At 41.7% G+C, this 20,618-nt stretch overlaps 2 protein-coding genes across 2 annotated transcripts in view; one reads left to right on the top strand and one right to left on the bottom strand.

Moving 5' to 3' along the window:
- Nucleotides 1–6,245, bottom strand: part of ece2a (endothelin converting enzyme 2a) — an 85,073-nt gene extending 78,828 nt beyond the window's left edge. Inside the window, exons 1-2 of the mRNA XM_069685366.1 lie at nt 6,218–6,245; nt 5,050–5,214 (exon numbers count right to left, since the gene is read on the bottom strand). Of these exons, the coding sequence (XP_069541467.1) occupies nt 5,050–5,209 (160 nt within the window). The 5' untranslated portion in view covers nt 5,210–5,214; nt 6,218–6,245. The remainder of the gene's footprint in view (nt 1–5,049; nt 5,215–6,217) is intronic.
- A 4,785-nt stretch (nt 6,246–11,030) lies between these two features.
- map6d1 (MAP6 domain containing 1) lies at nt 11,031–20,327 on the top strand. The gene is made up of 3 exons (XM_069685235.1): nt 11,031–11,966; nt 12,512–12,845; nt 19,700–20,327. The coding sequence occupies exons 1-3, from the start codon at nt 11,440–11,442 to the stop codon at nt 19,775–19,777; spliced, it is 939 nt and encodes a 312-aa protein (XP_069541336.1). The 5' UTR covers nt 11,031–11,439; the 3' UTR covers nt 19,778–20,327.
- Nucleotides 20,328–20,618: the final 291 nt, after the last annotated feature.

Raw genomic sequence — 20,618 nt, 5'->3', positions numbered from 1 at the left:
ATGTTTCCAGTGCTCACATGTCAAGCACACCTACACATGATCCAGTGGCCCTGTGGTCATGAAAGGTGGGTGTTCTTGGTCTGACCGTGGAGATTTTGTGTCATGCTCTCTACACAAGGCGCATCGCTGTTAACATGGAGAAAACATAGTACGCACACAGAAACACATCTCAGCTCCACTCACTGCTGTATAAAAGAGCCATTACATCATCACCCCTCGCCTTGGGGAACGAGGCATGAGTGCTGACCACTGGGAGACGTGGGGTCATTACATCACCGCCAGCAGCCTGGAGCGAGCCATAAAAGAAGGAGCCGCGGCCGTGTGGCAGGTGGGAACTGGGCCGTGTGCGAGTTTATCATTGCTAATGCTGGGTAATGTTGCTAACACACACACAGGTCAGGCGGAGGGGTCAAGGGACTGCCTGATGTAATGCTGTGACACACACAACCGCAGGCCTCAAAGCCTACCATGCAGCCAGTAATGAGCACAGTTATGTCACATTATGAAGCCGTATAAGACGCACAGTAATATTCCATTATCATCAAGGCTGGAATTCATGTATCATTAAAAAAACAGGACGGTGCCAGTGGTGTTTTTGCTCCACGCAGCCCTGTTTCATAACTGTAGGCTAATTCAAAAGCCATCTCACTTCAATGTTTATGTTAATTTCCAATTTTAAAATCTGGTTCTTGAATTCATTTTTCCAAGAAAATGTAATTGCTTTCCAAATAAGTACCTTTCTGATTTCAAAGCATCAACAACACTGACCTTTTGTCACTGCGGCTGTAGTGGGTGTCTGAGTGGGCAGCGCAGCTTCTAAACAGGATATGCTATTATGAATGATTTTCCCTCCTTGTTAATCCTGAGGGACGAGAAGATCAATACTGTTTCTGCTTTTGTACTGTATGAAATAAATTTAACTTTAAAGTGATGTTAGAACAGATTTAGCAAAGTAACTAGTCGGATTATGTGCCCACATCTACCGAAAATCATGAAGCATTATTTTCATGTTGACAATAACAGTTATTTAACGGTATAATAAGTAGGATTTTCCTAGAAAAATTAAATATAGACTTTTACAAATATCACTTATGGGCCTCTATACATGTGTGCTGGTGAGTGTGTGTGCAGACCCTTGTGAGACCCTTCCCTCTGCATCTATTCTGTTGTTTTGCTTTGCACGGACGTTTTCAGGAGGGGCGCTGTTGTGGTTCCCTGAGCCAATCACAGCGTATAGGTGAGTGTGGGAGTGGTTCAAATTAGGAACTGGGCCCCATTCAGACCGGCAAACATGGCAAAAGAGCGATGCAGAGTTGGCCCTCTTCCTGTTGGACAGGTAGGTGCCTCACACCGGGTAGGACAAGCTAACCAGTTTCAATGTGTAGTTGAAAAAATGCAAGGAAAATGCTACTTATTATACCTTTTAAGTATTTCTTAAAGGGTATATCTGGAGATAGTTGGTTCCACATGGAGGACGATCATTTAAAACAGGTCACAATGTATATTTTAATTCAAAAGAAAAAGAAAAAAAAAATTCTTCTTTACATTTAAAGCTACTCACTGTGGTTTTTAGCAAACATAACAGCAGTAATCACCATATCTGATTTCTCTTCTTCTTCAGCCAATTCATTTCCGTTCATGTTACCCTCATTCATGTCATTCATTCATTGGGATTGGTTTAAAAGAAGTTTTATCAGGCAGTACACACAAACTATTGTTGTTAATTTTATCAATTCACTGTTGGTCTTAATCAGGGGTGGACAGTAAGGAAGTAAATTGACTTTAGTAAATTTTTTGAGTATCTGTATTTTACTTTGTTTTTACTTCTTGGGGAAACGTATTACTTTTACTTCACTAAATTTGAAAGATAAATATTGTACAAATATGGTACGTTTGACTCCTCTACATTTCGATGAACGTTCTTGTTACTCGCTTCTTTTGCTCTGAAGTCAGCTGATGAATTTTCTTTTCTTTTCTAAAATCCGAAAGACAATAAACTGTGTTTGTGTAGTTCTGTGTGTGGTTTGTCTAAGTGGTGTTGCCGTACCTCGCGCGTCTCCATGGTTGAACGAAGAGCGAACGTCACCCAGATCAGGCAGTTAATTTAGTGGTGGTTATGACAGCTACGGCAGAGAAGGATGTATTGTGAAAATAAAACTGTTTTGAGATTTTTGTAGTAGTAAGTAGTTTGAATACTTCAGTATTTTTAAAAGCAAGTACTCCAATACTTTGACTGAACAACTTTTATTTGTGTAGAAATAATGTTTGACCAGGAGTATCTATACTTTGACTCAAGTAATGAAGTTGTGTACTTTGTCCATCCCTGGTTTTAATGTTTGCTTTAAGTAGTACTTTTTTTAAGTAGAGTTATTTTTTATTATTTAATATTATACTGTACTTTCCAAATATTTATGAAAAATGTATTTTGATGCTCAGGCAACAATGTTTTTGAAACTTTAATGCCAATAGACCCCTTGAAATTGAATTGAATCGTCCTACGTCAGCTTCAGTTGCGTCACTGAACTCACCCATCAAATGCCTGAAATAGAGGAGATTACAGTAATGTTTTATATTGCATTCTTACATTATCTAGTATCATTTCAGATTATTGTAAATCTGTTGACATTCAGAGTCGGGACTTTTTGTGGTTTTAGTCGACGTCATGAGAGGCCTGATCGTGCTGACTTGGAGTTAGCTTAAAAAGGCAGAATCATACTGAAAGGCAGAAGTGGGTTAGTGGGAAGGTGGGGAGCAAAAAATGATGTGATGATGAAGCAAATCTCTCCAGATTTTAAGGCAGGCAGATAGAAGTGGGGAGGGGAGAAAGCAGGTAAGAGGCTGGGAGTGTGTCAGCAAAATGTAGGTTTGAAACACAGTGGGAAAAAAGTACATAAAGGAAGAAGACTGATATGAAAAGTGTCATCAGTATGCAGCAGAGCGTTCTGGTTCTCATCCATGCATCCCTCACTTCTATCTCTCTGTCTGTGCTGTACAGATTATCTTAATGGAAATGACCTCCATCTGAGCGGCCCAAACCTGATTAGTTATTTACCTCGCTTCCATCTCTCTTTCCTTCATCCACTCATCACACACACTAACAGCACCGTGGCGCCTCGAGTCTTTCTTCACATCTTCCCTATTCTCTGCCAAGCTCTGTCCTGCTCCCCCTATAGTGACAGTGATTTATCGTGTCATTTTATACGAGCTGATAGTCTCTCTGCTTTTACAGACTTGACAAGGCGAGTTTAGCTGGGAATTGTTCGCAATTGTGGCAGGCGGTTGTCCAGGCGTGGTGTTATTTAAGTGCTTTTAAGAGCTCTTCATGTTTTTACAACACGTGAGGGTTCACACATCTTTAGGCTTCTCTATATAGCTCCCTATGTGTGCATGTGTTGTTGAAGAAGACGTGAACACGTGCTGGTGACAGAAACGTGTGATTCCACGATCTGGCGAGAGGAGAGAGATGGAGAGAGAGAGAGAGAGAGAGAGAGAGAGAGAGATGCCCTCTGAGATGAGTGCTCTCAAGCGATATAATGGCTCTCCTTTGGGTTTAAATCAGCGTGCAGAAAGTGGTGTGCCCTGGTGTTGCCTGCTGCAGTGTAAGCGCAGGAGAGAGGCGAGAGAAGATATCTTATACATCAGACTCCGGAGCCCACTCACGCCTCTGCTGTAGGTGTGCCTGTGACGCACACTGAAAAAGTGAGGCTGCATACTATCCGTGTGTGTCCGTCTGTCGTTCTTCTCAATTAGAAGTGTGTTTAAAATGCAGCTTATGTTATTTAGAAAAAGAAAATCTCCAGATATAATCAAGTGATCTGGCAGCAGCAAAACAAGGAGAGGCATTTTTCAACTTCCAAAAGACCTCACCAGTCCCCCTCCCCTTTACCCACAAACACACACACACACACAGCAGAAGCCCCTGTCGCTCCCTGACACATATTTAACAAACCCCCTAACACACAGAAAGACACCATGCAATCGCCACTGAACGTGCATCAACAAGGCTCTCATCAGGAAAAAACACAGAGCACCATAGCCCTCTATGTGTCTGTGGAGGTATAACAGTTTAACAACAAAAGACTTTCCAGCTTGCGTTTCAGCGTACTGGCATTTAACTCGTCCATATGATAAACAAGAAACTAATTATTAAAAGAACCTAGTGTGGTACAAATTCACCTTGAGGAGAGAAATGCTTGTTTCACCTTTTGGTCAGTAATACAAACTAATTAAGAACCAATGATATGCACAGGTCCAAAGCTGCATAACCTAATAACATGAAAAGGTAATGTGCAAATAATAAAGGAGACTCTCTTTAACTCTGGCTTGAAATGAATATTAAATAGGAGGGAATAACTTCAGAATTTGCGCTAATCTTGACAATGCCTCCAGCCCGTCTTTCATGCTTCATATTTTGGACTGCTCCAATTAACAACCAGGCCTGCTCTGTGTTCTGTAGCCAAAGCGCTGTGTTCACGCTTCAGATGTTTTTGCAGCATGTTTTACAGAGCTGCAGTGTCACTTAAAAGCAGGTACTGCAGGTAGAGCTGAGTGCAAGAGAGATGGCTATATTTTTAAGTGGACTGTGACATCTTGTGGACACTGCGGAAACTTCATGCACTCAACTTTCTTGAGCAACGAATTGCCGCTTTGCTTACAAAAATATGGCAAACTAAAATCTTCTACGGCGAGACAGAGAGAATGCGTTTGTTTGTTCTGAATCATTTCACAACAGAGATGCTATTCAACACATATTCAGAAGGATTTTTCTTTTAGGCATCTTATACCTCACTAAAGCAGTGAGAATCCATAATCCATCCATCATCTATATCACTTATCCTGTTCAGGGTTGTGGCGGGGGGCTGAAGACTTGCAAATGCTTGGGGACCGATAATCTACCAGCACGCCACTTAAATGGGAACAAAATGTTTTGAGTGAAGCTGAATAATACAGTTGGTGTCTTGTCTTTTTGTCTTAACAGTATTGCTTGGTGAGAAGATAAAGAGAAGAGGCTTTAAATTAAGACGCGATAACAACAACAATACTACTTACCAAGTATCAGAATGGAGTCTTCTTTCTTGACATGTTTCTCCAGAAGGTGCTCGAATTTGGAGAAGCTGCCCAGCCAGTCGTAACACTGCTCTGTCTTGTATCTTTCATCCCAGTAGTCGACATCTTTGTACCTAGAGTTATCATCAGGCAGGTAGTCCATATTCTCTGTGAAATTCAAATTTGACAGAAAAAAATAACAATATTGTTAGTTTCAGAACAAAACACTTTTAAATGCTTCCACTGTGGCCCAATAGTATGTTTAACCAGGTGCTATTCAGGAAACCACTGTACTATGTATGCATATTATGGTCTAGTTCTGCTGCCTAAACCAATGAATATCAATCATTCAGAGTAGTTCCAACTTATAACAAGGAGAGTAAACTTGTAGTTACCAATCAGGGCCTGGCTTTTTTACAACCACTGATTTTTTCCAACTTGCCTTTTAATGGGAGGTGTAAAAGCAACTGACTGAGAAAAAATAAAAATGGCTTGATTAGTATCAACCAGGTTAGAGTTTTAACTCCCAGTTGCAGCAATATATTGATTATTAACGTCTTCCTCGCTCATTGCCATCACTTCAGTGCGGCCACCAATGGTCGGGAGGTGTATCGCAAGATGTAACTGTAAGTGGCTAACTATCACTCCGACAGTGCTTTATTGATTAGCCCCATCTAACATAGTCGTTTCATCATGACATATGACTGGGAAAAAATCTTTCTCTTCGGAGGTTAGGTACTACCGCCTTACATTTCCGTTCATGAACAGGTAGCTGTTAACAAGTTGTTAGATAGCTAACCGTGAACGTAGATAGCAAAATGGATAACCGTTGACGTAGCTAGCTAAATGACTGGAGTAGGTGACATGACTCTTAATGTCCCGTGCGTGTAGTACTAGTGTTATTGTAGTGGTAGTGAAGCTGGCACAAGAGTTTTCCATTAACAAACCCCTGATTAGCAAGCGAAAGTAAATGTTTTGGCTTGTGGAACGGTCTTGCACCTCCCTTGCCGTAGTTAGCAAAAACTGTAACACAGCGCATGCGGGGAGGAGTAAACTGAATATAGCCACTTTTCAAGCCAGTGGAATTCAATTGAATTAACTTAATTTCATACGATAACACACACTATAAAGAACGGGTTTTGACTAACATATTCTTATTATAGCTACTTACGAATTCCTCTTTAGTGTCTTGGTGCGGTAAAAACGCCGGCAGATATCGGTACATAGATCCACGTGTTGTAGTTTTACAGAATTAAAGTGGTAGTGTCACTCACAGTGTGTGTACGCTACGTACTGCAGACATCATTTACAGCTAAATAAATATAAACTAAATTGAGCCCGGACCTAAACGTTTACAGTTGTTTGAGTCGTTACTTTAAAGGGGGCTTATTGCTCTGTTGATGTCTTTGCAAGTGAAGGTTTAGGAAAAGGCGAAGGCGGAGCGAACTGATTTAACACTTTCATAACCCTACACGTTTTTGCTGCTTTCATATCTTAAATACTTGTGTGAAACCTTCATGGTGCATTTTAGTGAACTTCAGGTAAGATACAATTGCTGTAAGAGCAGCCATCCCTGTCAGCATCGTTTGTAAATTTGTGCTTTGAGCTTTTATTTTGAAACTGGAAACCGGAAGTAATGTTGTTTATTCCCGCTAACTTGAGGCAGGAACGTACGGCGTACATGCGGAGATGAAAAGTGCTAGTTGCTATAGTTGTTACGTCGTGTTAAGCAGTTCCGCTTTCATGTCACTTACAAAGTAAGAGTGCATACTAAGTTTAAGATAAAATACGACGACAAGAACTGTCTTAGCAACTATTTTGGACTCAGAAGACCCCAAGAAGACCCAAGTTACCCCCGCCAACGGTTACAAGCAGGCAAAAGTGGTAATGTTAATTAGCCTTTTGCTATCGTCTGTATTAAGCTAGCTAATTTCCAGTGCACGTCATGTAAACTGTTTGTTAATGAGGGAATGTACGAACTGAAAATGGTTTTCTATGTTGGTATTTTTAGTTATTCTTATTCTAATAACCTTTATTTAATCAGGTAAGTCCCATTGGGATTCAATATCTCATTTTCAAGAGAGACCCGAGTACAATAAAACATAAAACACATACATTTAAATTTATAATATCCATCATAAATTACCATAATAAGTATAATACAATGAAAGCCATACAAATAATAAAGGTCAATTAAAACGAGTTAAAGAAGTTAAAAACAATCACAACTGAAATCAATCAGACTTTTGAGAAGATTTCTGAAGTATTATGTTTTGCAACTCTCCATCCATGAAGGGATGACAAATAAAGAGGCAATTTTTTAAGAAGCCCTTTATAAATAAATAAAAGCAAATGCTGGTCTCTTCTAATAGAAAGAGAAGGCCAACCCACATTTTGATATAAAAGGCAGTGATGGGTGCCATAGTTGTCTCCAGTTATAAATCTAAGGGCTGAATGGTAGACAGCGTTTAAGGGTGCAAGAGTGGATGTTGCCGCATGTCTGTAGATAACATCCCCATAGTCCAGCACTGAAAGAAAGGTTGCTTGCACAATCCTTTCTACAAACAAGGTTTGTTGTACAAACCAAGGTGCCCAAACAAAAAGAAGTGAATAAACATCAGTAAAAAGAGCCTGAAATCTCGTATTGTAATCCATGGGCGACATAATTGCTGTAACAAAATCAGTTTCCCAGTGCTTTTCTTTTAACTCTTACCAATTTCTGTGAAGAACAGAACAAATCTGTGTTTTTAATGTTTAGGTATCACAGGTTAGGCTACTCTTGATGACAAAAGTTTAATACTACTTTTTGTACAACACAACATATAAGAACAAACAATAACAAAGAGGGGAGATTGTACATTAGATAGTATATGCTTGTTGATGCAACGGGTCAATTATGCACTTGCACTTGCACTTTCTCGCTACTATAGCTTCTCAACTTTTTAGCTTCTTTTTTTCCTGTACTATGCACATCCTTTGCTTTTGGACGCACATATTTATCTTCAATGTTTTAGATTTAACAATTTAGAAGATAGATAAAAATATAATTAAGTTGTTTGAAAAGAACATCACACAGCGTCAGAGAAAATTAAATAAAAACATACAAAATGTCAAATTCGCATTGTACATTGTAAACAGTGTGTGTGTGTGTGTGTGTGTCACTCTTCCTCCAGCAGGTTTACAGTGTAATGTTTATTTTATTAAAGGTATAGGCCTACATTTTATTGGAACCAAAACAGACCTGCCTAATCCATCAGAAATCTCAGGTATATGCTTTTCCCGGAGTCAAGACATTGTAACTAATTAATCAACAGTTTGTTGTTAAACCAATCAAACTTCAAACACGTTTGCAATCTAGAGGTAGCTGCACAATAAGAGTTGAAAATTTTACAGTTTGATTTACAAGCTGATAAAAAAATATATAATCCAAAATTAGAGTTGATCCCATTTTACATTTGTCGTAAAACGATGAATGAAACCTTATGCAACCACACAATTTTGAGCACCATTGCCACCACTGCTTTCTCATAAACATTAATTGTGACAGCTGTTATGCATATTAAAAGCAAGTATGTATTGTTAGACATCGGCAATTACTGTAACGTTTCAAGATGCAATTGTGATATGCGAGTTAAGAATGTTATAGATGCTCAGTTCCTACTTGTGCCTATAGAGGACAGTAAAGGCCAGGCATTTTGAAAAAAGAACATTTGTTTTGATAAAAGTTTAGTTAGGATCTTAACCTGTTTCTAAATCTCTTTATGTGGCACTTTCACTAACCCAACATTTAGTGTGATGGTTTATAAGACAAGAGGAGACGGGTTTCGAACAGCCAAATTCTATCTTTCAAATATTTTGACTTTTTAATCCAAATTAGTTGGGTTTTTTTTGCATTGATGCATCACTATCTATAGATTTCATCTTATAATGTATAGTTACTGGTTATATTTTCTGCATTAAAAGTCCTTTTACTTATTAGACTTTAAGCACTTCTGTACTTTTTCATAAGCAAGGCTACAAATGTAAGACTTTAACTTCTAATGGAGTATTTTTTGCGTTATTATTGCACATGTACTTAAATAAAATATCTTAATACTCCAGATGACTTTTTTTTAACAGAATACATAACAAATAAATATAGCTAGTTCATCTACAACAAGAGTAAGTTGAAAAGAGTAATGGCATGCATTATCCTGCAGATGGTAGTATCACACTGCTTTTTTCAGAGGATCTAACTTCCTCGGTAATGTTCATTGAACTCAATCAGAAATGAACTGATAACCTGACAACAGTTGTTCATTATTTGCTGTTGGAAAGTGGTTTGCAGCTTGTATCTTTGGCGTACAGTAGAAATAACACTGTGCCAATCTATCACTGAGAGTACAGTGGTGAGAACCAGACTATAGAAGTCCTGAACTTGAAGTTGAATTTACAGTTCAGATTATTTATGTGCTGCATCTTATCAACGAGAGTGGCTTTTTCTGAGAACCCCTGTGAGTTTTTCTTCAAGTGCTGTGCTGCCTCGCTGTGAGAGGCTAATCTCGCCTTCTTCTCTGTGAACAGCTCCAACAGTTCTTACGCCTTCAGTGCATCAAGTGCCATTCTGTCAACTTAATGCATATCCCTCCATTTCACACTCACTGAACTGTAATTCTATTCATAAACTTGGCAAATAAGTGTTTGAATGTCTGCAGTCTTTTTAAACAGCCAATGCACCATTATGGACAAATAATCAGTTATCTCAGAGGAACCAGAGTGCTTCAGGGTCTCTTCATCCGTTTCTAATGCCACTAGAAAGGCAGAGTAGTTAATGTTGAGGATGATTTAGTGGCTCTGTGTAGTAAGATACAATTTGCTCATAGTGTCATACTTTGGAGTTCTTTTTATTTATTAATTGTCTCTTACTTATTTGTCTGTTTGACGTTGATTAATCCTGAAAAGAGCAGAAAAAATAGTCCAGACAAAGTAGCCGGAAAACTCGGTTATCAACACAGAATTTTTCAGAGCCATCTGGGAAAACAATCCATGTGATGAACCATGACATGTCACCCCTATGGTTAAGTTATTTACTTTCAGGCTATACTCTCTGGTGTCAAAACTTACTTTCTGCTTCAACAATTAAAGTAAACTTTTTTTCCCCAATATTTATTAACAATTCCCCATATTCACACAGCAGCCATTTTCCTCTGACCTCATGTTAAGTGTGGGAAGCTCAAATGCTGTTATAATGCTGAACCACTGTGTTTTAGGTTTCAGTTTATTTGAATGACGGGAATCTAAAAAATTGTTATATATCAAGTTTAAACAATATATGTGATAACAAATAAGGTGCCAGCAGCTAAAGCCCAACAACTAACAACATTCTTTTAGCTAACGATACTGTTGCCGTGCTAACATTACCGTTAGCCAGCCTGAATATGGTAACCGTCAGCCCCAGAAAACCTACATTGGGGCACGAAAGTTAATGCTCTAAGCCCCACATGGGCTAACCTATGGGCCATGGGAACGGGGAACGTCCCTAAGGAACCAAAACTTTCGTAGCATTAACAATAGCTATGTTCTACTTTAGTGTCCCAGTAAACTAGCATAGCCTATGCAATAGTCTACTGACCCTAGTCATAGGTCCCTGAAGGTGACTAAATTGAATCAAGCCATCATTCATTTTATTAGTTACACCTGTGCTCTGCCTCATGTGACGTCAAAATGTCTAGGACAAAGCAAGAAATTAGGCTTATTTAAAAATCTATTTAAATAAAATATATTTAATACTGAACCCCATGACCCCCATAGTTGATGGCAAAGAGTTGCCTCCAAAAAATGTCCAGAGCCGTTAGATAAATATCAACACATTCTCCAACTGGGTTTGATGAGACTTGAGCCCAGACTACAAACCTACACTGTATAGCTTACTGTACGTTTGACGCTGCATCATAATTATGTAACCTCGGCAGGGCTGGCAACAGTTAAGTATCAATAATATCAGTGATGGCAAGTGGAGAAGCCATAAAACATCTCCGGGTGAAGTTCTTTCGCACACTTGGCTTATAGAGGACCCAGATATTGAGATTTGATTTTGAACCTGATGAGGCGGACACTTGGGATCCGGCTGAAGATGCGGAGAATAATTTGCCACAGATTCCTCTGCATAGTGGAGGCACTATCAGAGACCACGTGAGAGGAATATTCAATGACGGTCCCCGACAGACCCGGTTCATCTCTGCTGGCACTCCTCTGCTGCTGACATGGACTCCTCCTGGACTCTGTGTTTTCTCCTACACACGGACGATACTCTGTCTGAATGTAACCTTTGATCTTTCGCCGTTTTCTCTTCTTTTCTGTTCTTTTTGTTTTATTTTTCTTCTTCTCCTCCACTAGTCAAACAGTTAGTGGGGTATGGCTTGGCCGTGCATCAGCAGAGTGTGCTGCCTGGCTCGCTTCTGGAACCAGTTCGACAAATCGGATCTTTCCGTGCCGCTCACCATCCAGAACTACTCGGACATCGCCGACCAGGAGGTGCGGTCCGTCACCAAACAGGTTACCGCCTCGGAGCGCGCGCCCGGGAATAACTACTCAACCCCGGACCAGCGTGCCGCCTCCGGCTCCCCTCATGCGCCCGCAGATGGCCCGGGGACCCGGGGGTCTTTCAGGGCACGGAAGGAGCCCAGTTACAAGCCCCGGGAGGACTACCACCCACCCGGAGTGCCTTTCCCCAGCGTCACCCAGTACAAGCAGGATTTCAAACCGTGGCCCATTCCCCGTAAGGAGAACTTTCCGTGGATTAGTAACGGGGGCAGCAGGGCGGACAGTGTGTCGGACAGCCCGGTGAACAGTTACCACCCGGGGGAAAGAGAGGAGCGGGGCAGGGGGCAGAGGTGGGGGGAGCAGCAGGGGACGGAGGAGAGGAAAACCAGCTCCTACAGGTAGGACATGTCACCGTTTTTGACCTGTTTCAGCACCTGTCTGGACCAGTCCGGAGACCTGGGGGCTGCTGGGAAGTTGATGCCCGCTTTGCCGCCTAATTTGCTGCGTTTTATAAATAGTTCATTGACTTCAAGGGTCGACCCAGAAAGCCTGCATAGAGGAGGGGTCATCAATAATTCTCTCACAACTTTTATGTTCATTTGAACTGAAGTATGAATGTTTGCTTTAGATTTAAGAGCATTTTATTTGATCACAATTCCTCTCATGTCATGTAGATTCCAATGAAATGCAGGAAGTGCAACTGAGGAGGGATGCTCATTTTTTCAGTGTGATAAATGTGAAAATATATTAGAGGCAGGAAGAAGTGAAACTGTGCAGTTGAGTAAAAAAAAAAAAAATCATTATAGAAACCTAGTTAATATAAGCTCTTTAGGTCACCATCAGTCGTCTACTTTAAAAACATGCCTGATACAACCTTTAAACCAGCACTAAATGTACTCCACATGGTGCCTGTCAACCCACTGATGCATCTCTCCTCCTCTAGGCAAGAGTTCAGGCCGTGGACGGGGGTAAAACCGGCCAAAAGTGCAAGGAAAACCCCTCCAGCTCAATACTCCAGCCCTGGCACTGAGGCCACCCAGGTCCCTCGTGAGACCAGCTACCAGGCTGCCTACAGCGGGGAGGCCCACAGCAGGTCCATCACAGGGCTGCATCAGGGGGAGCACGTCATCCCGTCTGCTAGCACAAACATACAACCTGCTGCTGTCCCCCCGCCCATCCCTGCTGCGCTGCAGGCCGGCAGCTCACCCAGCGTCTCCAGCCTCCAGCAGAGCGTCCTGCCTGAGAGGACGGAGCTCAGTGTAACAACCAGGGGGGAGGTAAGCACAGGCAGTCATTTTTTTCATTAAGTATCGAGCATGTGATGCACATTACCAAAAAAGCTGTGGGTTCAATGAGTTCACTAGAAGAGCTACAGGTTTAAAAAGCAGCTCGCTTCTTCTTAAACTCGTCATCACTCATCTCCTCGGGGGCTTGTTGCTGTTGGGGCGTCTCAGAGAAGTGATACAGCATTGTGTCCCTAAGCAGCTCAAAGTGACCCAGCTGTTTAAAACAGGCCGTGTGCTGTGTTAGATAACACACTGCTGGTGCTACGCTCATCACTCTGACCTGAATACAGCAGGCCCGATGAGAACAGAAAATCTGTAACTCTTCCAACTGTTGCCCAAAAACAACAATTTAAGAGCAAACTTGATCTCAGTTTGTATCCAGAGTCTACATTTTGAAGGGTCAAAAGTTTTCCTGCTGTACAAAAAACTTGCAGTGAGAATATAATTCAACAAGACGTGACTGAGCTTTCATACATTTTAATGACATGTATGGTAAACAAACTGACGACAGTTGAAGAATCACCCAAATATTCACAGTTGTATATTTTGTCCCAGATTTATAACGAGCGAGAGACGTGCCCGTACATAACCAGCTGCAGAGTGATTGAAGCAGAGCTGACGGCAACAAGGTGACAGGATTTACGCAGGAAGCCGAAAACTCATCGGTTCAGTCAGGTTGTTCCAGATTAATGTGGGATAAAGACCCCCTCCTCCTCCCCCTCCCTCGGTGCTGATGCTCAGGTCAGACTTTGCGTGACTGTTAGTGAGACGGTTTTTGGGAATCTCCAGAGGTTTAGTGCCATCCCTCTTCCCCACCCATACCCAATGGAGCCATCTGCCAGTAGGGAGCTGGGCTGGGCTGATCCAGGCCAGGTCAGGCTTGTTTGTCTGCTTGCACACTGCGTAACAACTGCTCCGATAAATGTCACTCTGAGAGGTATCTGTGAAAGTTACAGAAGGTGGTTTTGTGTTGAAAGCTGCGTTCAGGCCTGTAGCTATCATTGAGGACACTGAGGTCCTCTGTGTTTGGGAAGATGGGGAAGTTTAGTGAATATTTTATAGGTAGATTTCAGCTTATTCCAATTTAACTACTTTTAGGCTAATGACTGAATAAAAGATTCATTATTTGCACACTAGAATTAAAGTCTCTGAAAATGCTGTGTTCAGTTATGAGCTGAGAAAATTCTCCCCCTTCTGAGGCTTAAAAAAACTACAGAAAAATCTCCTGATCTAAAAAATGCATCATCCCGTTTGATAGCACTGAGATGGAAATATCATTTACCTTCAACAAAGCTGAATAACTGAAATTAACGGAATAAATTAAAGTAACCTTGTGGTTATTTACATAGTGTATAATAGTTCCCATATTAGGTCGTTCTGTCCCTCAGTTTCCTGTGTGACTGTGATGGAGGTCAAAGTAAGAGATGTCAGTGGCGGGACACAGACTCTATTAATACCTCTGGCCCAGTTGGAGTGAGAGTTCACGGCACATTAAGGAGGGATGTGCTGCTGGCGGTACACTGTGGGACTGAGCACTGCAGCCCATATTACACTCACACCTTCATGTTCTCGGTGCAGTTTTCCAGCTATACCACAATCTGGCAGCGCGACACACACCAACCTGGCAGCAAATCAAGTTGATTTTAGATAATCCACCTCGGTCACCGTCCTCCCACTCTCTGCCAACTCGCTCCTGACTCACCAGCCCCCCTGCGGAGGTGTCTGACCGAGTATCACACATCCCACTCCTGCATGCATGACTCCGGGAGGGTCATGGCACTCTGCTGGTGTTTTGTCTTCGAGGGCATTCTCAGTTTGTGCTGCGATTCTGTGAAGCACTCCAAACTGTGTTATCACCAGCCGCCGAAGCGTCCTCATTTAGAGCGTGTGGATCTATTCATTAAAAGATTTAACGCTTAAGTCCCAAATAAGCTGCTGAAATCAAAATCTGCTCCTGATGATAAAGGAGTCGGGCAGCCATGAAATTCTCATTATTACTCAAATCAATCTGCCAAATTGTTCGCCCCCCCACCTATAAGAGATAGAAATCCATCTCCTCTGATAAGAGATGTCTCTAATTGTATGACACGCAGCAGACAATTGAGTGATTAAAGCACGATGAGAGAGACGTGTTTTCTTGAACTCATTCAACTTGCAAACCTAATTTAAAGCATCCCAGTGAGAGGTTATTCTGCGAGCTGTCAGATGAGAGAATGAACCTCTGTTAAACCTGAAACCGGGCGCGGGGCAAACAGATTTGAGAGGGTATAATCCGAAGTGTGTCTCAGGGATAAGCAAGACAAAAACGGCTGAATGGCGAACACATTCGGCGCGCAGAGTAAAAACCTCAGATGGGAAACTCTTGTTATGGCAAATCTTTGGTTGTTTTGTAGTCGGCTAAGAGGCAGCAGCCCCCCTCAGATTTAGGATTGTGCTCTCGGAGCTCATGGGCAACCCTGCTTAACATCTGAACACAATGTACAACAGTGCCGTGTGTGTTTATGGGAGTAACATAGATGCACAGCAGAGGGATGGAAATGGATTTAAACTGTATGAAGAGGATAGAAAACCTGCAGGGACAGTACAGCCTAAAAATTACTTTGCCTTTTACCTTCATCTCATGTGTCTCTATTTACCCAGGGGCGGGGCCAGAGGGTGCCCCACTGCCCCCATTACCAGAGATAGAAGGCGATAGATAGTCGGCTTGTTAGAATCAGTCTGTGTATAACGTGACTGTCAAACCAACACAAGGCAATGCAAGACGACCACAAAGAGACAAAAGGCAACACCAAGATGCTTAACAACTTCACAGTGTTGCAAAACAAATGTAAAGACGCATAAACAACTACAAATGCACACGCAACCACAATGAGACACAAAATAACCACACAAAACAGCCATAGAGGGAAATGACCATATAGATACAAGACACAACACAAGGGGATGCTAAACAACTACACAGAGTTGCAAAATGACAGTTAAGACACACACACAACTACAGAGACACACAACTACAAATAAATACACAACTTCAAAGACACACAAGAAAACTACAGACACACAACTACAAAGATGCACCAAACAGCGACAAAATTAAATTACCATAATGGGACAGGAAACAACCCAGTGTTGTAAAATGACTGTAAAGAGAAACAAAACAACTACAAAGACACACAAGACAACTACAGAGACACATACAACAAACACAAAGACACAAAACAGCCATAAAGGGATGCTAATGACCATGAAGAGACCAAAAAATAAAACAAAGGTAAGCTAAACAACTTCAGTGTTGCCAAACGACCACATAGAGACACAAAACAACTACAAAGACACATAAGACAACTACAGACACATACAACAACTACAAAGACAAAAAGCAGCCACGAAGGGATGCTAAATATGCATAAAGAGACAAGAAACAAAACAAAGAGATGCTTAAAAACTTCAAAGTGTTGCTTGACGACCATATAGAGATGCAAAACAACTATAAAAAGACAAAACAACTACAAAGGCACACAAGACAACTACAGAGACAGAACAACTACAAAGTCATGCTAAACAACCACATAGAGACAAAATAACTGCCACGAGACCAATATAGATAAATTGGGACCCAAAATGACTACAAAGAGATGCAAAACAACTATAAAGAGATGTAACATGACAAAAGAGGCATGAAACGACCACAAAGAGTCGCAAAATAACTACAAAGAGAGGAGTTTGGGGCCTCTTACATACATCCACTGTCTCATAAATGGCTGAATGGCTGAAGGCTATTAGGTGTTACAACTAGCATCAATTTAAAATACATTTTACTATTAGGAGACTCCAAATGGTATATTTGGCATTTATGTATTCCCCCAAAACCTAGCGTAACTATTAATATAATCTGAAACATTTTTACTCCTCGCTTCTTTAAAACCATCCCCACATAAAGGTTTATAAAGCAGGCAGCCCCTGCATAACCCCATTAAGTATTGTTCCTTTGTTTTCCTCTGTCTCCCCCTTTTTTTGTTTTTGTTCCCTAATTTTTTCTACATTCCCCAAGCCAGGCTTTCTTCCACTACTTCTCTCCCCTTTTCTTTCACTTGGACCTCTTCCCTTTTCCCACGCTGCCCAGGACTACAGAGAAACAGAAACCTGTGCCAATTTGGCAGGACTCAGGCAGGGAGGAGGAGGAGAGAGGGAGAGAGAGAATTGTATTAAGCGCAAAGAAGACAGAAGAAGGTTGAGGGAAAAGAGACAAAGATAGGGGGAAAGATGAGCAGAGGGGAATGAGATACAGCGTGTGATAGAGAAAGAGAGGGTGAGGTGGGGGAGGGGTTGATGGATTTTCTGTTAAAGTGTGATGTGATGTTGCACCGGGTTGCAGTCTTCTTTGGCACCAATCTAATTTAGGAGAGAGGCAGACCTGGCTGCTACACAGAGCACAAAAGCCTGAAAGTGTGTGCGTGCGTGTGGGAGGGGGGAGTAGGCGAACACACTCACACCAATCTGACTTGCTGAACAACATGTACTGCCTTCCCTGCCACCCACAGCGCTGCACCGTCACATTCAAAGTGCTGCTGGGACAGCAACGCGTCAATCTCTCTGATGACTTACACTCTGATTATCTCGTGAAAGCTGCCACACTCATATTTATGCTCCTGAGCTGAAATATACGGTGGCCCACAAGTGCAAACACCCTGCAACGATCCAAAAGATATTTAGTTGGAGAAACAGGTTGCAAATTCAAAAACACAAAGAGAATTCAAAAATAAATAGGACTCTGCCACCGGGGATGAAGAAGACACGGTGGTGATGTGAGAGAAGGGAGAGTCAGTGCCAGGTGGGGGAATGCCCGGGATGGCAACAAAACTACCATGCTACTGTATTACCTGCAATCAAACTTTCCTCGGTTGGTCTCAGAGACCTCTGTTGGTCTCAGGGGACAGTTTGACGACAGTCTGTCCTCCAGGTATGTTTGTTTTAGGCTTTTGTATATGTCTTTGAATTTACATGATTTCTGAATTTGCACAACGTTTCTTTGCAAGGAAATCTTTAAGCACACATCCGTAGGCACAGAGCAATCTAAACAACAGCATCAACAAGAAAAGACTGCACACCAACTCCATGCCACAGAAAGCTTTAATTAGGGATGCACGATATTATCGGCATGTTATCGGTATCGGACGATATTGGCTTAAAAATTAACTATCGGACATCGGCCAACACGCCGATATCCGCCGATATCCGCCAATATCCGCCAATATAATTAGCTGATAAAATAATGGGCTGCTGCATACTTGATTAAATGCCCGACCTCGGCGCAATGTCCCCGGCGCGAAGAAGACCTGCACGGCGCAGCGTGATGACGTCATGTCTGTCTACCTGCAGCATGAGAGAGTTAGAAGCCAAAATGTCCGTGGTGTGGAAGTTTTTCAAAGTGTCCGAAATAGAAAGCAAAACTGCTATTTGCAATGACTGCTCAGCTTCGGTGATGCGAGGAGGAGCCAAGGCAAAGTCTTTCAACACTACAAACTTGATTAACCATCTCAAGACCCGTCACCCCGACCGTTGTAACAAATGTGATAAGAGTATCACCATTATACTGTACGCTAATTCCAATACAGAAGAGAGTTGATGATCTCTGCAATTCGGTGTGCAGGAAAAAAATATCGGTATCGGTAATTGGCTAAATTAGTTGTAAAATATCGGCATATCAAATTTTGGCATAAAATCCAATATCGTGCATCCCTAGCTTTAATAATTTCAATATTTTGACACAACTTGGGCCTTCGTCAGGGGCCTATACTACAAAGCGAGTTCAACATACCCAGGGTCTCTTTTCCTGATCTGGCTTCACTTAACCTGGCAAAGGAGATCGCGCTCAACACGTCACACGGCGCTGGTTATCAACTCGATAAGGCAACACAGGGTTTCTATGAGTGCATTCACATAAAGGAGCTCTGCATATTTTCCAAACTCAGAGCAAACTATGATTTTAAAAAGATATGAAGAAATTACACATAATCCAGACTATCAGAGCACCATATATTTCATAAAATCATACAGTAAAACAGAAGCATTTTACCGCTCTCTGTTCCTCCTCCCTTTCACGATCTGCTCACAGAGCTCCTGACTCAAGAGACCTGATTGGTCAATAGGTGGTGATGAGTTCAGGTTGATCTCTTATCTCGGACATAACCTGCTCCGGAGCAGGTTAGGTGTTACCATGGTGATCTACCCCGGTAAGAAATGAACCACCTTTGTAGTACTGAAAACTCGGAGTTAACCCTGAAGTTACCTCTTATTTGAAAAAGTAAGGAAAAATCATGTTTTATTGTCAAAATAAAGTATTTTCTCTTTCTCTTTAAACAGATGTGTTTCCAGGTTGTCAAAAAAACGACATACATACATATACATGGGAAAACCCCTACATACTACAAACTGAAACTCTTGGTTCAGACTGCGAGGTAAAGATAGATACAGCCTTGCCAGGTGTCTTTGACAGATCCAATAATTGCTGCACAGAGTAAAATACGGGCGACTTCTCAGTGTTACAGGACTTTTATTTATCATCCACAGCTCTGATAGATTCTGGTCCAGCTTTGAGAAGAGCTGCCATCAGCACAGCAGAGCAACACTAAGCAGGAAATAGCAACAGAGTCCAGGCTGCTGGCACTCAGACAGCAGCCCTGATGCTTTCTGACGGCACAGCCCGACCAGTCTCCTCTCATTTCATGGCTCCAGTTTGAGAGCACACACGGAGGCTGCTCTCTCAGGTTTCATCTCTGTGATCTCCTAAACTGCTGCTGTTATACCTGTCTCTCTCTCTCTCTCTCTCTCTCTCTTTGTCTCAGGAGCATCTGGTGAGGACCAAGCTCCCTCCGAACCCCTCCGCCGTCTTTCAAAGTGGATCGAGGGTCTTCAACATCTGACGGATTTCTGACCATTCCTCTTTGATCGGTTTCAGTTTTAAGGAGGGGATGATTTCAGTCCATTCCACAATACAAGAATCTATGCAAGGGAATGTAAAGTTGTGAAGCCTGCAGAGGTGCAGCGTGGAGACAGACAGACACCCTCCCTTTACCTTCCTGCCCCTGTTGCTATTGACATGAATATGCATGTAACAAAATAGTTTGTTTTTGCAGCTGTAGATGCACAAGAAACTGGCTGCTCTGTGTGTGTATGTACGTTTGTGTGTGCACCTGCTGATTTGTCCTTTGATTGTACATAATGTCGAGTGAGCTCCAGTAACGAATGACGCGGTCGGTCATTAGGTGTGAATGCTTATAGTGCAATGTTGGCCCTTGGTGTTGCTAGAAATCTGCTTGGAAATACGTTATTTATTTCATGAATATTCAATTACTTTGCTATTTTAAGAAAGTGATGTTATTATTTTGTAAATCTATTGTTAAAAAAAGAAGAGCAAATATACAAAATGTAAGTGAAAACACAATAAAAGACTATTAGGTTCTTAGCACTTTCTATCAGATGTCACTTGGCTCTTTTTCGCAGTTGTATAATTTTTCTTTGAATCACACATCTGTGGTTTTTATAAGTCATTCAGAGGATTGTGGGAAGAGTGATTATTGCGATCAACTACTATTTTACCAAAGGTCAGATAATGGAAAGATCGATTAAATCTGTCAGGTGTCATGGTATTTAACAGATATGTTCTGTTCTATTCATTGACTCTTTATATTCAGCCATCACAAGAAAGTGCGTCTGTATGACTTATAAAAGCAAATGAGACCATCAGGACTACCATTATTTATT

The sequence above is a fragment of the Semicossyphus pulcher genome, unplaced genomic scaffold (assembly GCF_022749685.1).
Source record: "Semicossyphus pulcher isolate SPU_LCO1_2020_fin unplaced genomic scaffold, fSemPul1.0.p SCAF_7, whole genome shotgun sequence".
NCBI classification, from domain to species: domain Eukaryota; kingdom Metazoa; phylum Chordata; class Actinopteri; order Labriformes; family Labridae; genus Semicossyphus; species Semicossyphus pulcher.
The sequence above is the reverse complement of the archived record's forward strand: the minus strand, read 5'-3'. Positions and strand labels throughout refer to the sequence as shown.

Excerpts from the sequence above, each read along its gene's own strand:
- map6d1 (XM_069685235.1), top strand. The coding sequence starts at position 11,440 with ATGGCTTGGCCGTGCATCAGCAGAGTGTGCTGCCTGGCTCGCTTCTGG. Across the intron at positions 11,967-12,511 it reads AGGAAAACCAGCTCCTACAG|GCAAGAGTTCAGGCCGTGGA; the intron begins GTAGGACATGTC and ends CTCCTCCTCTAG. Across the intron at positions 12,846-19,699 it reads GTGTAACAACCAGGGGGGAG|GAGCATCTGGTGAGGACCAA; the intron begins GTAAGCACAGGC and ends TCTTTGTCTCAG.